The sequence below is a fragment of the Drosophila subpulchrella genome, chromosome X (genome assembly GCF_014743375.2).
Source record: "Drosophila subpulchrella strain 33 F10 #4 breed RU33 chromosome X, RU_Dsub_v1.1 Primary Assembly, whole genome shotgun sequence".
Taxonomy (NCBI): domain Eukaryota; kingdom Metazoa; phylum Arthropoda; class Insecta; order Diptera; family Drosophilidae; genus Drosophila; species Drosophila subpulchrella.
The window spans coordinates 17159207-17177145 of record NC_050613.1 but is presented as its reverse complement, the minus strand read 5'-3'; the positions used below and the strand labels follow the sequence as shown (position 1 = coordinate 17177145).

Here is a 17939-nt window from a genome sequence, read left to right as displayed (position 1 = left end):
AAGCTCGATAAAATCTATCGGAAATTTGGTTTTGCAAAACAATCGATGTTTTCCAGCTAGTGTGAACGTGCAGACGTTTCAATTTTTTCACAGAACTCTGAATTAAGCAATTACACAATTTAAATTTTCCATAAAAAAATTTATGTATGCATTTTTATATAAAATATATAAAATTTTAATCTTAAAAGATTCCCTATGATTTTTTCCTAAGAATATATAGATAAATATTAATGGATAAAGGCAGAACGCAGTTCATCTTCAAACTGGCTATAAAAGAGCAGATTTTATTTTTAAATGAAAAATTTTGAAACACAAAAAACACTATAGTTAGTTGAACGAAAACTAAGATATTGATAGAAAACTCGAAGCTAGTTTTGCGTCCATTTGGATGGCGATAGCTGACGTGTCTGGTGTAAACAGTGCATTAAGCCACATAGTAACAGTGTTGTGACCGATAAAAAAGAGAAAGCTGTTCCCACTGACTTGCACAACACTGGCTCTGATTGAGTTTTTGTTTATTCGATATATACAGCATGCGCTCGGTCGTTAAATAAATAAAATAATGTAACCTGATGTAATGTAAGCATTGCCATTCGCTACGCAACCATACCCTTCCAATCGTTGTGTTTAGTTCCCGCGGAAAAAAGGAAAACAAGAAATCTTTGAAGAATCTCCAACATATCACGGATTTATACCGAAACCCACTCCACATACGATAGTATATATTTGTATGTTTGTACTTGGCTTACACAAATGCTTCATTTGCACAAAACCTTGTGATATTCAGGTCAAGATCTGAGGAGAAAAGGTGAGTGCGGTTCAAATTCAGGTTTAGTTGTGATTTTAAATAAATATGTGTAGTCTAATTGCTGTTTAAAACCACTAACACACAAATGGCTATTTCTGTTGTACCACTACTACTTGTTTGTCACCCAAAAAATATGTGTACATATGTATGTATGATTGTGACCATATGTATGGTTATATATATGTAGCAGCGACAATGTGCGTGGTGTTTTGAATCTCGACTTGTATATACATACATATGTGTTTGGTAAACCACTTTTTATATTTTATTCAAGTCGACGCGGTGCGCATATTTATAACGTAATCCCCTCCAACAAGTTCCAATTGTGAAAATACCTTATAAAGCGAATGCGGAGACTTTCGATCGTCTTCGGTCATGAGTGCCAATTTGTCAATAGTCCACTGTCAACAGTTATTTCTACCCGTACTTGCGAATTAGTGCTATCATATCATATTGCGTGGGTATTAAGAGGCATTCTTTAATGTATTATACAGTAGAACCTATAAATAAATGCATATATCATCATATTTTATGGGTTTTGATAAAGATAATCAATATTTCTTTTGCTTAAATCATCAGAAAAAATTGCAATTCCCGAAATCCTACGTTCTCTCTCAGAAACCCGAACCATGCTTAAAAAACCACAAAACTTGTTGTCATTCATAAGAAAACATAAATAAACTTATATCGTAAACACTTACGCCACAGAAAAATTCGACTTATGTATACGGGGGTGTCAAAGAAATGTATTCCAATCAAAACTGGTTGGAGTTCTTACGTACGGGGAGATAATACGGGGGTGTTACTGAAATCTATTCCAACCAAAATCGATTGGGATTTTTTCGTGAATCAATACAAGACCAACCGCTTTTAGTTGGAAGAGATTTCCCTGAAATCCCCTATAAAGAAATCAAAACTTGCTAGGAATTGTATGAAAAAAGGTCGCAAAGGCTGAGTTAGGGAAATATGGACTATATTTCCATAGAAGCAGGTATTGTAACTCGGGATAAAAAGGGATATAGGGAATAATCCATATATGTATGTAGTCGGAAAAAAACATTGCTTTCTTTCTTTTGTAACTAAGTTTTCAATTTTTTGACTCTTTAAAGTATTTTTTTTTTAAGGCCCTAACTTAAATTTTAGGTATCGTTAAAAAAAATTAAATTAAGATTAAGAGGAATGTTTACTAATTGCTTCCGAAACAAAATTCATAGTTTTTGGTTGGCGACATTTTTATATGTTATAAAGTTCAAATTCAATCTTATAAAGAGCTTTCTTCAACTTCTTACATAGATATTTAGAAAAAAAAACCTGAATAAAGTTGACTATAATATTACTTAATGGCAATCTAATTTAAGTTAGCAAGACCACTTTAATGATGTCACAAGACTAAATGGCGGGAAATGGAAATAGGAGTTTACAAATCGGGAAAAGCCTAGTTCCACTTACTTTGGAACTCAGTTGGCCAGCATTTTCGCCAACTATAAATGGGAGTGTAGTTTGACAGGCTTGTGACAAGACAACTACACTTACAAATAAACAACAGACAGTTGTATTTTGATCATTTAATTTCTGAATTTAGTATACGATTTTCAGATGGCTTCCAATCCGACGAAGAAAAGCAAGACCACCGGTATGCGCATATTGTGGATACCGGGTCGGAAGTCGCATTCCAAGGGCCGCTTCAATACCACCAACAAACAGATCTCGTATTCAGGGCCACAGAAAAAGAGCGAAGTATGGTCCTTGGGCGGCAGCAAGGCACAGTCCGAGCTGATTGACTTGTAAGTAAGGTGGAGCGATTGTGATTAAGACACTATTAAACTAGTTGTATATTAACCAGACCATTTACATAACCGCAATCACTAAGGTTCCTAAGATGTATGGTATATAGGGATAAATGAAATAATCAGTTCTTGTATTTCAGTCCCTCTCCCGATTTATCCGGCACATCCCCATCATCGTCGCTGAGCATTGTGGCCACCTGTTCGATGGTCCAAGGGTCCTCGACCAGCGAAAGAGCATCCTCAGATGATCTGGCCATCGTTTCGGAGACAGCCACATTGCCCACGACGCCATTGAGCATCAACTCACCGATCCCGAACAGTCCCACTTCCGAGACGGCATCAGCATCCACCCGAGTCATGACTTCGCCCAATGTCATCACCACCGTGGTAATACAGGATTTGGTAAGATGTTCTCTCCATTTAATTTGATTAGATCGTAATCCTTAGCTGATTTTAGCACAACTTCATGAGTCCCGACGACTTGCCCAAAGTGCCAGCCCTCCAAGCGCAGGAAACCGAGGTGGTGCTAAACAGCTCGGCGGGAACCACAGCCTCAATAGCCACCACTTCTTCGCCCATGGCCAACCACAAGCAGGGATCCCCGCCCGCAACCCATTCCCAGCAAACTTCACCACAGAAGAGTAGATATAAGAATCACAACAATAACCAGGTAAATAATATCCAAAACCCCTCTGTAAACCGTTCTAAAAATATGAATTACAGGAGGATATCAACTCTATAGAAAGCATTTCCAGTTTCCCGAGGTTTCAGGGAAACGCCACCGACTTCGATTGGATCGACGACATGGTGCAACAGCGTAACTGCAACGAGGTGATGCACAAAAACAAGAGAAAGAAGTCTAAGAAAGTCGAGGGCCTGGAGGCCGATCAACTGGATGGCAAGCTCTTTGGCTACGACAATGACAAGGCTAAATTGAATGGCAAGGATGATGGCGACAAGGACGAAAAGGTCGTCAAATGCTTGTACTACTCACTCATGTGCTGCGACTGTACTATATCTTAAATGGGTCGTACGAACGTAACCGCGTCCATGTAAAATACCTCTCAGCCACCTATGTAAAAAATATATATATATTCGATTTTGTATACTTTAGCATACGCAGCGACGTAATAAGACATTGAAGAAGACAGAAGTATTACCGAATTTATAATGATTTACATGGAACTAACATTATGAACATTCGAATAAATGTCGAATTCCAAATCCCACTACAGCTATTTGTAGTGCATTTTTGGTTTGAATTTGAAATAAGTGATCGAAACATATGTATATTAATTAGATATTTTGTATTTTTGTAAATAAAATATTTTCTATCAACAGAAACACTTATTTAATTCATTTCGGAGCTAAATAATATAAGATCATCAAGATCTTGTATTTTTGATTACTTTATAAAAGAAATCTAAGAAAAAGTGAGAAAATATTGCTATCTCTTTCATATAGGTGCGGATCACAAATAGTTAATACTAACTATAATCACAAAAATATTTTGCTCAGCTCCTTTAAAAGTGTTTCCATTTATTTAAAATTTATTAAACTAAAAACATTAAATCCTAGGACTATTTTTTTTTGTACCGAAATCAAGTTGTTTTTTATCTTCCCTTCGAAATAGAAAAGATATGGGGGCTGGATCAATAAAAAACGACACTGTCATTATTCAACTTGACATAACATTTTTCATAAAAATTTAATACAAACATTAAATTTACAAATATATATATAAAAACAATTCACAATCACATATAAATTTTTATCATTTTTCAGATGTTAAATATTTCGATTCGCTATATTCCTCAAAGCAAGGTTACAATTTACTAGTCCAGAGCAAGAAAGCCAAGATCAAAGTTCTTGTTGGTACAATCTATGTTCGCTGTTGCGTTGTCCATCGATCAATCAATCAATCAGCTACGGATGTTTATGTTTGTACGGCTCGTTGTCGATGGATACGGATTCCTGTCCGCCGTCGCATCATAATGAATATCATCATCATCACCGTTCTCATTGCACCTTCGTGGTTGTTGGGACTCTGCTTTCTGCGCTCCTTTGCAGTGAAACTCGATCGCATCAATATCATTTGTACTCTCAATGTAAAATTCGTGTCCCAGATCTTTACCCTTGCGGTCGTAGACAATCCGGTTTATATCGGTGCCCAGATTACCATCCATCTCATCCTCGGAATTATCACCATCTGTATCTTCGTCCTCGCCAATGTTAAAAATGAATCTTGCATCGCTGGTGGGCTTGGCGGACAAGTTCTTTCGCCTGCCCGACGATGTGCTTGCTATTTTCCTATACCTCACTGAATTTCTGGATACATGGTTGCTATTACGCTGGAAATTAGACAATTAAAAGGTTTAATTTTCATGTTTCAGATAGGAAATTCCAGAAAATTACCTGTAAAACAGCAAAGATGATGGAGAATATCGTTATGATCAAGAGGCAGATGGCCACAGCAATAGCTGTGATGGCCGTTAAAGGCGAGTCTAGTCGCAGGACGAACTCCCTGCTATTCCCATCGCTCTCAAAAGATCCGTGCTCAGGCTCGCCGCTTTTGTAGGCACTTCCACTGCCGATCACCGTCCGCCGTTTGCCGCCCGTAGAGGTAGCTTTGCATTCGCCTGGAAAAATATTTAATTATTATTAAGTTAATTAAATCAACAGAAAACGAAATAGACCAACTAGAGCAACTCTATAATTTTTCCCAGGTTATGATAGAAGGTTTTTACAAAAAAAACCACACCCTACATCTGTCGAGTTAATGCCAAAAAAATGATGACTGAACATTGGACTATACTCGTGGGACAGGGCTCTTAACTAAGGTAACTTCCGACAAACAACACACGTACATAACTTTAAAAACATGGAAATCTATAACATTTATCCTAGTCCTTAAGGCTACTTCTAGAAAAGATGTTAACTATACCAATACAAACTTATTTCAAACAAAAATAGTTCTTAATGGGATACTAGATACTCATTTAAAATACATGTTCAATTAGGTTACAGTATAAAACCCCTACCAGTTTCTCCATCGCAATTGCAGCAGGGCGCTGAGGCGGTCTTCTCGGCGAGCGTCTGATTCTGGCAGCACGGCACACACTGGCTGTTCAGCTGGTCCAGATGGAGTGGCGCCGCACAGGCCTTGCAGGAAAACTGGCCGGGACCGAAGCAGGAACGGCACGAGTCATGGCAGGTCTTGCAGGTGGACGTGGTTGTATCATAATACTGTGAGCTGAGGCACTCCATGCACAGGCCGCCATCGAGCATCGAGTGTGGCGGGCAGGAAGTGCAGGCCAGTGGGCCAGCATCTAAAATTAGAAAATCCCATTAGTAATAATATGATATAAGAGGCCTTCCAATTTATATACCATTGCAGGTCTTGCAGTAATGATGGCACTTCTGGCAGCCAAAGTCAGACTTGTAGAAGCCCTCGGGGCACTCGGGGTGGCATTCGCCGGCGGCCAGCTGCCAGCCAGCCGGGCACTGGACGCACTGGTTGCGCCGCGGACCGCTGCAGGTGTGGCAGCTCAGGTAGCACTTGGCGCAGATGCCGCGGTCACTGTAGTAGCTAAAATAACAAAGGCACATATTAACACTGAGTTAGAAGAGTGGCCAGTCAAGGTTTGGGACTAGTAGCCTACCCATCGGCACAGGTGGTGCGGCACTCGCCGTTCTGCAGCTCCAGCCCCTTGGAACAGTTGCTGCAGTTCGTCCGCGAGACGCACTGGCTGCAGGTGTGCAGGCATGGCGAGCAAACAGAGCCCGCCTCCATGAAGAAGCCCTCGCGACAGCCGCTCACACAGCGACTCTGCTCCAGCAGTCGACTGGGGCCACAGGACATGCAGTTGGTCTCCGCCGGTCCGTTGCAACTGCCGCAGGAAGTGTGGCAAGAGCTGCACTGCCCCGCGCTCTGGCTGAAGAACTCAGCTATGGGTAGAAGATAGATAAAATTTCTTAATATTTTACAGTCTTCTGCAGCATTGAATGTTTTCAGATCTCTTACATTCACTGCAGCCCTCGCTCCCGGCCACGATGCACTTGTCACTCTTGTTCAGCGTCCAGTTTTGAAGGCACTCGGAGCAAACTCCGTTGCTGGTGCAGGTCTTGCAGCCCTCCTGGCAGGGCATGCACTCCAGCCGTTTCTTGTCGGCGTAGAATCCGTCTGGACAGCTAATAAGGCATTTGTTTTGCCAGGCATATCGACTCGAGCGGCACGTGATGCAGTTCTGGTCCGTGGGGCCATTGCATGTGGCGCAAGTCGAGTGGCAGAAGGCACATCTGTCGAAGGGGTAGCATTAACCTCCAGTTCCACACTTATCCATCCATCTACTCACTTGTTATCCTCCGTTTCGTACGTGTCCAAGGGACAGGCCGAGTAGCATTTGTTCTCATGCATGACCAAGTGGTGGTCACAGCTGGTGCAGAACTCGGGATGATCCTGGCACGAGGCACAGTTGGGCTCGCAGGGCACACAGGTTCTATTCCTGCTATCTGCAGAGAGGAATAAACAAAAACCAAGCACATTACAAACATGCATAAAAGGCTAGTTCCAGCATCAGTTATTACTTTCAAAATATCCGTCTGGACAAAATTGCAGGCAGACGGCGAGATCGATGACGTGCAGGTGGGCCGGGGCACAGGTAAGGCAGCTGTCGGGTCCAGCCCCAGCGCACGTTTCGCAGGTGTCGTGGCAGGGCCAGCAGATGCCCACCTGGTTGGGGAACGAGCGCGGCGGGCAGCGGCTCACGCAAGTGCTGTGGAAACAGAAAACGATTAGCCATGTATCTCCCAGTTGGCCTTGCTGTCATCGCTTACTTGTCCAGCCGGTAGTGACTGCAGGCCACGCACTGGGTGGGTCCACGGCCATAGCAGCCCGAGGAGTCGCACTCGGCATCGCAGGAGTGCAGGATCTTCTTGTCCCCATCCCTAGCATCTGGTGCTGCTACCAGCTGAGCAGCGGAGGCTGTAAAGCCAACGGATTCCGCAGACGAGGCAACGGAAGCGGTCACATTCTGACCGTCGAGAGTAGCTGTTGCTGGCTCTGGATTAGAGCCAGCGCTGCTAAAGATATTCTGGTAATTGAGGTAGCCGGCAAAGCTGTCCGTATTGAAATTGCCACCCTCGTTGGCCGGCTGGCCAATGTTCGAGGCCGACGGGATGAGGAATGGATTCGAGCCGATGGGGCTGCGCAGCTGGGGACTGCTGCTGAGCAGCTCCGACTTCAGACGCATCGGCTGGCTGGAGGTGCCGTAGAAGATTAGCTGCCACTTGGACAGGATGCCGGGTTGGTTGACGCGCCGCCGCCCTCCATTGATCACCTGCAGGGTCCAGCGGCCTTCGGCCTTTTCGCCCCAAAAGTGCACACTCAGGAAGGGCCAATCATCAAAGTTGGACTTGACAATGTCACGTGGTCGTTCGAACAGCAGGGTACTGGTGGTGCCCATAGGCGAGGTGAGCAGGATACGCAGGTTTCCTCGTGGGAAAAACCTCAGCGTTATGCGACATTGCACATGCTCCAGGTACCGCACCTCGTTGATGGTCCCCGCACACCCATTGACGTCCATGTGCGTGGCCAGCGTATAGCCAAAGGCGCCCTCAATCTTTCGATCCTCATTGTTCTCCCGCGACTTGCAGATATGCTGCGGCGGCACCGATGACCATTGCTCTGCCAGCGACACCATGGCACCTGCATCCATCAGTCCATAGCCAAACTTATGGCTGTACTTTCGCTTCACCCCGTTCAGCGTCCAACCGGCCTCCTTCTCTAGCGGCGCCGGCCTCGAAGTGTACACCACCAGGTACTGCATGTCGCGCCACGTCAGCTCTGGATTGGCCTCCAGCGCCAGGGCACAGATCCCAGCTGCCAGTGGCGCTGAGGCCGAAGTGCCCGTATGCTCCACGGTGCAGATGTGGTCGGGTCGCAGGCGGCCATCCATGTCCACGGTGGCCACGCTTTTGTCATGACCCGGTGTCCCGGAGCTGTAGGTGGTGGCCAGCGTGGAGGAGCACTCCTCCAGGTACCAGGGCTTGAAGCTGTAAAGGTATTAGAGTCAGTATCATTCCCTTTAAAGCTCTACCTTAAACTTACCCTGCTTGGGTGGCACTCGAAATGGACAGGGTAAAGATGGAGTTGGTGTAACCATCGCAGTTGCACGAATCTGTATAGCGGCCACCATTGCCCGAGGCCCACACAAAGATGGAACCCTTGCCCTGCCGTCCGCTGGTCACGCCATAGATGAAAGCCCGACGCGCCAAAGGCCCAGGACCATCAACAGTGGAACCATCATCTTCGGGTCCCCAGGAAGCGCTGTATATATCAATGTGGGCGGGATTAAGACTCAAGGCCTGGGCCTCCACCACATCGTTGACCTTTCCGTCCAACATGCGGACTCCTAAATGAACAATAAACATCTTTAATAGATACTAGTTAAGATTGATGACTGGGATCACTTACCACCAATGCTGGCATTGTAGGCCACACCCACGCCGCAATAGTTATTGAAGGCCACGGCGGCCACCTCGCCAGCACAGCGGGTTCCGTGCTTGTTGTCACCATTGTCCTGGGGCGTGGGATCCGAGTCGTTGCCGTTTATGTCGAATGAGGCATCTGGATCCTATGTTTTGTATAATAGTTGGTATTAAAGGGTATTACTTATCTAGTAAAGATAATACTTACATAGTTCTGGGCCAGATCGGGATGGTTGGTTTGAATGCCATCGTCCAAAATGGAAACGACCACGCCCTTGCCCGTATAACCTTTCTGCCAGGCTGGACCCACATTCATGTCCAGGCCATCCTTGGCACCGCCATTCTATAAACAAGTTTTATAAGAGTTCATGGAAAGATTAATACGTATGAAATATAATAAATAGTTTAGGAACATAGGTACATAGACACAATCACAATGCAAAAAGCTCTAAATTTAGTAGGTTAGATTATAAAGTAGTTTATTTCAAATATATTTCTTATCAACATTAGTATAAATGTTTCAAAACAAGTTAAAAACAAACTACTTAAATGGTGAACAATGGACTCTAGACTAAATGGTTTCATGAGGCATGCATTTAAGTGAGAGATGATCACATACTTTACTCACCAGATACCACTGTTCCTTAAACAACGGATCCGGAAAGACAAAATGCGAGCTGACGTCCCGGTACTCCATGCGCGGCGAGTGCGAGGCTAACGATATCGACTCTGGGGAGAATGAAAGATGCGGATTCTGATCGACAACGTAGCCGCCGGGTTGGCGTAAAGGATTATACGGACTGTAGGTGGGTAGATCCTGGTAGGGTCCGTCTCTCTTCCGGCGCACCTTTTCGTGCTGCTGCTGCATCCATTTTACCTGCATGGGCAATGGGTGTTTATAAAGAGTATAGTAATAGGATATGGTTGAGTCCTACTTACCTCGCTCTCTGATTTAAGGGCTCCCTGGTGCTTGCGGCTGGAGCGCAATGAACGCTTCGACACATGATGGTGCTGGAACAGGTAATAGTTGTCCAGGGATCCAATCTATAAGAAGGGATAGAGGGTATTATCAAGATTGCTGACTGAGGGGTTTGTCAAATAACATATTTTTAAACTGATTATTATAAATACCTATTGTATATAATCCTATCCTAAGAATGTAGCTCACTTTCATTGTTTTTTTTAAGATACATAACAGCTTAGGCTTCAAACTCGAAGAAGTCGTCGAGTTAAGAAAAACACGATTACGTAATATCGATTATCCATACAAGTATATATAAAGCTGTCCACTCAAAACTGAAAATCAACGCATTGCCCAATCCTTTTAAAAGATACTATTTCATTTTCTTGTCCGTAATATAAAATAATATATAAATCTATAAACTTGAAACTAAGAATCAAGAAACATCCCAATTATCTTAAATTAAACTATTCAAACTTATTGTTTATATTAATAATCTATCTTCTATTTATATAATATATCTTCAATGTATATAATCTATATTCTATGTATTTAAAGCTATCCACTTAAAAATAATAATCAACGCATAGCCCAATCTACTTAAATTAAACTATTAAAATTGTTTATCATTCAATTTTTATAACTCTAAATAGAAATCTACTTTGCTGTTTTTTTATTCCTAGTAATGATATGATATAATAATGACAAAATACATTTTAATAAAGTGTGTGGAACTTAAAAAAGAATATTAAGATGTTGTGTTTTAATCTTAACTCACATTATGTATAAGAAAGGATCTTAAATTTATCCCGCTTTAAAAAAAAATGGATCCTTACCTGTCCCTTGTTGATAAACCCATGTTTGTTGGCTATGACATCTGCCACTTGCTGGCCAGCTGGAATGTTGACGGCGAACTCGTTTGTGTATATCGCCTCCTCGGGAATACTGAAGGCGCCAAACATATCGACCCCGTCGAAGTCGAGGCTATTCGCCATCTGGTGCTCAACCTCTTCATCTTTCGCACTGGCATTTGTGTGAGTATTTTCATAGTTATTATTATCGTATTTGCCGCCACTAATGGTCTGTGCTTGACCTGCTCTATCACCTCCAGGGCCGGAATCGACCTTGTAGATGAAGCTATTGCTGTTGCTATTGCTGTAGCCGTGGCTATCATCATCATCGCGTGATGGGCTGGTTGTTGTTCTACTACTGTTGCTGAGTATTCCGGCATAATTCTGAGTCTCACCCTCACTGCTTCGTAGAGCACAACTAGTATTTGGGCTTAGGATTACTAAAAATAATACAAAATATATACAGCTCTGTGCCATTCGGTTAAATGTACATAAATAGATTCTATTGAGTTTCGCCGTTGCATTTGCCGTCGTTCCGGGGTCATGGACGTGGATTTGGAGTATCTTTCGCCGTCCTATCTTTCGGTACGTTGGCTCTCCGAGAGGTTTCTTAAGGCCACCACAGCAGGATGGGCCCCGTACTGGGTCCATCATCTTCTGTTTCTCCAAGGCGGACCATTGATCTGTGTTGATCTGTGGCGTGCATCCCACTCCACCGATGGACCCTTTATTTGACATATTTAACTAAGATTTAGCTAATAGTATTAAGGTAGTTTGATTCTCCCGAAGAGTCCGTTTGCGACGTGTCCCTTTCCTGTTGTCGTACTCATGAATCTATTTTTTTGATCTGCTATCCGACGATCTGGTATCTGAAAAGAACAAGAAAGCACTTTATTCATATTGTTATGGGATGTACACATAGGAAACCTTGGGACCGGTTAAACGTGGGGTTTATCACCAAGATGCCAAGATGCCAAAATGAATCATATTCCACTGATATTATGGGTAAAAAACGATGGAGTTGCGGTTGTGGCGGTGCTTACTTATTAATGAGGTGCCTATTTGCGATGTGCCATTGTTCGTGGGGTGACACAACAGAATCATCTGAGGGGAACCACATGGGTAAGTGTTGACAATGAGTAATCTTGAATGGCCATCAGTTATTATAATATACCCCCATATCGTTAGTTTCTATCGTTTTTCCATCCTATCGCCAATAAACCAAAACAGCTGGCAGATCCAACTGGTCTGCCATATGTGTGCATTGTGCAAAGTCCCATTCTAATTAAGTTTTTGAAATACAGACATTCACTATTTCGAAAATGGCGTTACTTCAACTTAGGTTAGACTATGTATGTTTATAGAAGATCTAAGGATCCATTATGAAAGTTTAATAGAACATTACTACTATATTTATCTTGCATAATACTGTTATTAAGGATTAAGATGGGGTTTATTTTTGTTAACATATGAAAGTATATTGGGTATAGAGGAAAGTTTTTGTTTCCTTATTAAAAATTAAAGATTTAAAAATGTAACTTAAGGTCCCCCGCCTTTAAAAAGAAACGGTGTTTTATAATGGAACCGTTTAAACATTCCGTATGCGTTTCCAATTAAAAAATAATGTATGCATGCACATGACGCCTGCATATAAACTACATCTATACATACATAGGTGCATGTACCGCTTCTTCTAAATTTCATGTCGGCATGGCATATGTATGTTTACCAACCAATACATATGTTTATCCCATATCCATGGGTACATAGGATATGCAGTTATGTGCATGGCCAGACATACATGCAACATAAGAAGGCTGGAAAATATTGGTTACGGTTTCATATCAACAGTATCATATGTACGTACTTCGATTCCGGTTTCTGTTTTACTGTGCCATTCGTTTATAAATCATATAAAGTAAAGCATGTCTGTTTGTACATACATACATGCTTCACTTTTGCCGAATATGCACGTCTGTGTGTCTAAGCATTAAACGTACATAAATACATAAGCAAGTTCGGCTTCTCCCAGTTACCCTCTCTTTCCACATGTTTATAAAATCACACATCCCCATTTAATCACACTAATTTCGCACGAAAAACAACAATGTAAGCCACCAAGCCACCTTATATATATAGGTATATATTTCATGCGTCTGATAATGTATAAATTGATGTATGTCTAGGCATGCGTGTGTGTGTGTGTGGCTTTATACACATTCGCAACTTTATGCGTAAGAGTTGCCATTTCGATGGCACATACATCTGTACATATGTATGAAATCACGTAATGCATAAATGCATTTGTATGCTCTTCATTTTTGTTGTACATACATACATCACTGGGCATCGAAAATGGTAAAACACAATTGATGTAAGCCAATGTATTATCGAGTATTACAAGTTTAAAAGCAATTTCGGATTCACATTTTGGGAAATAAATCACAGAGGTGCAGACACAATTGGGGGGCTTTAAACCTGCAATCGAAACGACTGAAAACTGAAACTGAGACTGAAACTGAAACTTGGGGAATCGAATCGAAAGAGAACGCGTGCTTACCATGCGTACATAGGAACTAGCCGAAACGTACATATAGGACTAAAATCCGAAATCCGAAATCCGAACCGACCGAAAACCGACCGAACCGAACGAACAAACGACGCAACCTCGACTGCGCTCAAGCTTAAACTGAACTTTATTTTGAAGTTAATACATACATATACATAAATAGATGCGGCTATAGCCAACGTTGTTGCTTGTTTTCTGTTTCTTTCTCGCTGGATTTGTGCTAACCGCATACACAAACACACGGCAAACGATTCGTATGTACATATGTATGTACATACAAACGGACGGGCAGTCGTGCAATCAAACACATTCGTATGTACGTTACATACACTTTAGTTCGTTTGTATGTGCCATGTTTATGCATTGAAAGCACAGCTTTTGGAGCTTTCAAAACAAAATGCAAAACATAACACGCAACTTGGTGCTGTAACAAAAATATTAAGTATTACGTACGCACGCACACAGACGTGCAATTTGGTGCCGTACACCACCATGATGATAAATACACATTTAAGACGTGTTTCGATAGGAAACCGAAACTTTCGTGCAAGCCAAGTTGTACATACAAACATACATACAATCGAACCGTTGGAAGCTTGACTTTTGTATATGTACATTACGATGTACATACATACATACATACGTGCGAAGACGCTCTCTAAGCGCTGACATTCAAACAAGAGATAACATTTAGCGGCAGCAAGGTTTTCGTTTTATTTCGTTGTTATTGGCTAGCAGAGATGCGAGACTCGAGATTAGCGTCTCCATTTTCCGCTTTTATTTGACCTGAAAAAAGTAAACTCCGCAGAAAAAAACAAATCCCCCCCCCCATACAAACATGTTTGTCTGTATGTAAGTGAGCCAAAGATTTTGGCAAGTCCCCAGGCACATGTCTACATATATATTACATACACACACATACAAATGTGAAGGCAAAGCGCCGCTTTTTAAAGATCTGCCTTACCATTAAACAATTATTCGCGGTTAGGACAGGTTATGGTTGTTTCCAATGGGAAGTAATACAGACTTTAACTGGGCGCAAATTGAACTACACTGAGATGAAAAAGCGTGAGCGTGAAGGACCTATTTGATGTATTTTATCAAATTCAGTTAGCATTTCGTATAAACCATTTAAAAAAAATCCCCCTTTGATATGTAGCTGATTAAAAAAGCTTCATTTCCGGTCGCATCGGAGCGTTAAATAGCAGAGAAAGCGCAAAATAATAGTCACCTTTAAATATTTGCAGTGATGGTGCAGTGTTGCCAGATTGGTAAACGTTGTTAGCATCCTTCAGCACAAAACAGCTGTTCATCTATGAGGTTAGGTATTCAACTTTTATAGTAAAAGGAGCCCATAAGTTTTAATTGACAAATTAGTTCACTATTATATTTTCCCATTCGGTATTTTGCTTGTTTTCCTTCCACTTTCTGTTAGGATGGCATAATGGTAATTTTCCTTCTGCAAAATAATTCCTAAAACTAAGATCGACTGACCCCGAACTCCAACTAAAAACAAAATCAGCCTTATTTAGTTTCATATGAATTTTTTTAATAAAGTTTGGTTCAGCATTTGACTGTCTGCGGTTTTTGAAGTAACGAAAAAAGTTTACAATTTTTGTGTTAAACAATACAGTTGATATCTGTTCCAATACATAAACCATCATATCCGAATGCAAGTCTGGAGAGGAGACGTCTTTTGCAAAACCAAGTAAGGTATCGTCCAGTTGTTTGATCTCCTGCAAACATAAAATGGATTAGTCAAATGTTCTTCAAATGCTCATTTTAAAAATGCAGCGTATTTAGGAGAAGGCTGCAACAAAACGGAAAATGGACAGCAAACCCACGTTGATCGGCCAAAAAAACCAAGCAACGTTGATGGAACAATAGAAATTTTAAGAAACACTTTATAGCTTTAAAGTGTTGGTTACAATTAAATATAGATTACCTGATATATGTTAGCGCTTTGCTGCCAGTCGACTTGTGTTGACTTGTTTTGCAAGCAAAGACACCATAATTGCAATCTTGAGAATACATCTTCGGCCAATGCTGAAGAGTTTCGTCGAAAACGAAAACAGCTAATCGCTGGTTCGACCCCAAAACAATCCAGACGCAGAATCTCATCCATAAAACAACAGTTTTCAGAGATCTATTTGGTCACTTAAGCGGTTTGCGCTGTGCCCATTCCAAAATTGTCGAGTTTCTGTAGCGGCACACCTTGCCAACAATTTTAAGAATCTTCATGGGTCGAACATGGAAAACCTTTTATCAATAACACAATCCAATCACAAATCATGGATTTCGATTTTTGTATGATTGCTGTTTGATCGCTTTTGTTCATTATTTCAAACACATTAGATCATGGGTTTTGTTAAAAATAATTCCCCTAAGTCTTCTTTGGAAATAAAATTCCTCGTTCATCCTGTCATTAAAATAGACAACTCTGCATCAAATTTAATCAATAAGTCGCAGTAATAAAAATGAATTTCTAATATCAGTTCGACTTCAATAGTTTTCAAATCCGTTTGGTAATTTTTTTTAATTTCGAGTGAAACCATCAATTTTTAAACGTTTATGTCAAACATAACAAACTTCTACAAATTTACCCAGATCGATAGGATAGCTTCATCACCCATATCAACAAAATTCAAAACAATGTCCCAAAGTCGTATTAACGACTATATCTACATTAATAACATTAAAAAATATAAGTAGTTCCAATTTTTCCAGATATTTCCTATGGATGATCCCATCCAATGGAGCGGTAAATGATTCAGTTGTCCAATTTATTAATACAAATGTATTTATCTGTAAAAAAAAAGCGATGACTCGAATTCGAAAGATGTGGACTAACACCTTTATTAGAGAAGCAAACCCATAATTAAGACCATAATTAAACCTGTTCCACTTTGTGGTTTAATTTGAAGACGCGTACGTATTATAAACGTTGAAGTGAAGTTGTTCGATGTATTTCATGGCAATTTCCACCATTCCTTTGGTATAATTAATTGTTTGCTGTTTAAAAATCCATTGTTGAGCTTTTTTTCCACCCATAAAACACCCATATGCCTCTTTAAAAACCAGTAACTGGTGTTTTGGCTTATTCATATTGCCGTCATACAATTTTGAACGAAAATAAAATCATTTTCTGGTTAATTTAAAATAGATCTAAGAAAAATGAATACGAGGACAGAAAGGCATTGATATTCTTACAATTTGGTAAAAAGTATTATCTGGTTTTTTTTTTTAAATACTGTTGATCGTTCCGATCGTTCCTTACAGTCGCAATTCGATACGACTTACAAAAGTTTTGCAAGAACCATTACTTTTTCGAGGTTAGACTTCTTATCAACCCTTAACTCAATAATATTATTTATGAAATTCAATATCAATGAAGAATTAGGTATTTGTAAAATGAAAGTTTAAAAAGGTTTATTGAAAAAAATAATATTTTTTCAAGAAGTGTTCTCCATAATATTTGAAGATCTTTTTAATGTATTTAAATGTCCGATACAACCCCCAATGGTTAAAGATAGGAAAAATTCCTTCTCCCAAAAATCGTAAGACCTAGTATTGCAATTTTGTATTTCGTAATAGCGCACGAAATAGTGCAATTTTCCATCTAAAATGATTCCAACGTTATGGTACATGCTTTAAGATGCAAGTCATCACATTCTTTAAATAAACCTGTAAAAAAACTTGAATATGAAAATAATTAAATTATTTTAGCTGTAGGGAAGTAAATTAGTTAATTTTCACAAGGGCAGGTATTACCTTTTCCCAATCGCCATGGCATTGAATTAATCATCCTTCTCGGAGAGCATTTTCTATGAGAAAGCGCTGGACGTTGTTATCCCACAATAATCTTGAGACGTCTTAATCTTCTCCCGAAAACCAATGGTCAAATTAGCCACCAATACCAAAATATATATTAGCTTTGATTGCATTGTACACCCAATAATTGTTTCCTTTGTGCTTAATAATTCATTTTCATAACTGACTAAGCATGATATCTATATTTCCAATCCAATAATTCAGTTAACATAACGAAAACAGAAAATTTAAGAACTAATAAGACAAATTGCAGTTTCGAAAAAGCCTAATACCAAATTTCCGCAAAGTTGAAAAGCATTTATGTCATGCAAAAATATTTTTAGAATAGAGTATTCGAATCGCTGGCTTCCAGGTATATATTTTATGACATGTTATTCCCCAATGTAAAATATTGCGTCCGAATTTGAAGTAAATATTGCCAAAACTCAGAAAGATAAAGCATTTTTTGGGAACGATCCCATGCATTTTAGGTTCATATCAACTGAACCGAATAAATCCCGATTTTATAAAGTGAATATGCCTATCGCAATATACTCCCATAGTATGTACGTATTCCCCATTGATTCTGCTAGGTTATAAGAATGTTATTATCAGTATATATAAATCCCAAATAAAAAAGGTTAAGCCATAGGAAACGCACTGT

At 40.4% G+C, this 17939-nt stretch overlaps 2 protein-coding genes across 10 annotated transcripts; one reads left to right on the top strand and one right to left on the bottom strand.

The window, feature by feature from the left end:
* The first annotated feature begins 507 nt into the window (after nucleotides 1-507).
* Nucleotides 508-3939, top strand: LOC119555831 (mucin-12). Of its 2 annotated transcripts, XM_037867458.1 has the most exons (6): nucleotides 514-808; nucleotides 2405-2592; nucleotides 2736-2997; nucleotides 3053-3265; nucleotides 3319-3647; nucleotides 3710-3939. In XM_037867458.1, the coding sequence occupies exons 2-5, from the start codon at nucleotides 2405-2407 to the stop codon at nucleotides 3616-3618; spliced, it is 963 nt and encodes a 320-aa protein (XP_037723386.1). In that variant the 5' UTR covers nucleotides 514-808; the 3' UTR covers nucleotides 3619-3647; nucleotides 3710-3939. The 2 variants fall into 2 exon arrangements, with proteins under 2 accessions (XP_037723385.1, XP_037723386.1); XM_037867457.1 differs by having other exon boundaries at nucleotides 508-808; nucleotides 3319-3939.
* Nucleotides 3940-4272: 333 nt separating this feature from the next.
* On the bottom strand, nucleotides 4273-13605 carry LOC119555830 (furin-like protease 2). Of its 8 annotated transcripts, none has more exons than XM_037867455.1 (17): nucleotides 13457-13605; nucleotides 10882-11765; nucleotides 10024-10128; nucleotides 9886-9961; nucleotides 9704-9813; nucleotides 9293-9427; nucleotides 9071-9230; nucleotides 8705-9008; nucleotides 7432-8649; nucleotides 7183-7370; nucleotides 6951-7107; nucleotides 6620-6894; nucleotides 6258-6543; nucleotides 5985-6184; nucleotides 5637-5924; nucleotides 5011-5234; nucleotides 4273-4946 (listed from the first exon to the last, which is right to left on the bottom strand). In XM_037867455.1, exons 2-17 carry the CDS (start codon nucleotides 11632-11634, stop codon nucleotides 4518-4520), a joined length of 4908 nt encoding a protein of 1635 aa, XP_037723383.1. In that variant the 5' UTR covers nucleotides 11635-11765; nucleotides 13457-13605; the 3' UTR covers nucleotides 4273-4517. The 8 variants fall into 8 exon arrangements, with proteins under 8 accessions (XP_037723383.1, XP_037723384.1, XP_037723376.1 ...); XM_037867456.1 differs by having other exon boundaries at nucleotides 9713-9813; XM_037867448.1 differs by having other exon boundaries at nucleotides 9704-9961.
* Nucleotides 13606-17939: the final 4334 nt, after the last annotated feature.

Bases quoted from the DNA above. Each gene is read 5' to 3' on its own strand.
- LOC119555830 (XM_037867448.1), bottom strand. From the start codon at position 11,634: ATGTCAAATAAAGGGTCCATCGGTGGAGTGGGATGCACGCCACAGATC. The intron at 9,962-10,023 runs GTAAGTAGGACT...TTGCCCATGCAG, and splicing joins CCCTTAAATCAGAGAGCGAG to GTAAAATGGATGCAGCAGCA. The intron at 5,925-5,984 runs GTATATAAATTG...TTCTAATTTTAG, and splicing joins TTACTGCAAGACCTGCAATG to ATGCTGGCCCACTGGCCTGC.
- LOC119555831 (XM_037867457.1), top strand. From the start codon at position 2,405: ATGGCTTCCAATCCGACGAAGAAAAGCAAGACCACCGGTATGCGCATA. The intron at 2,593-2,735 runs GTAAGTAAGGTG...CTTGTATTTCAG, and splicing joins CAGTCCGAGCTGATTGACTT to TCCCTCTCCCGATTTATCCG. The intron at 3,266-3,318 runs GTAAATAATATC...TATGAATTACAG, and splicing joins AGAATCACAACAATAACCAG to GAGGATATCAACTCTATAGA.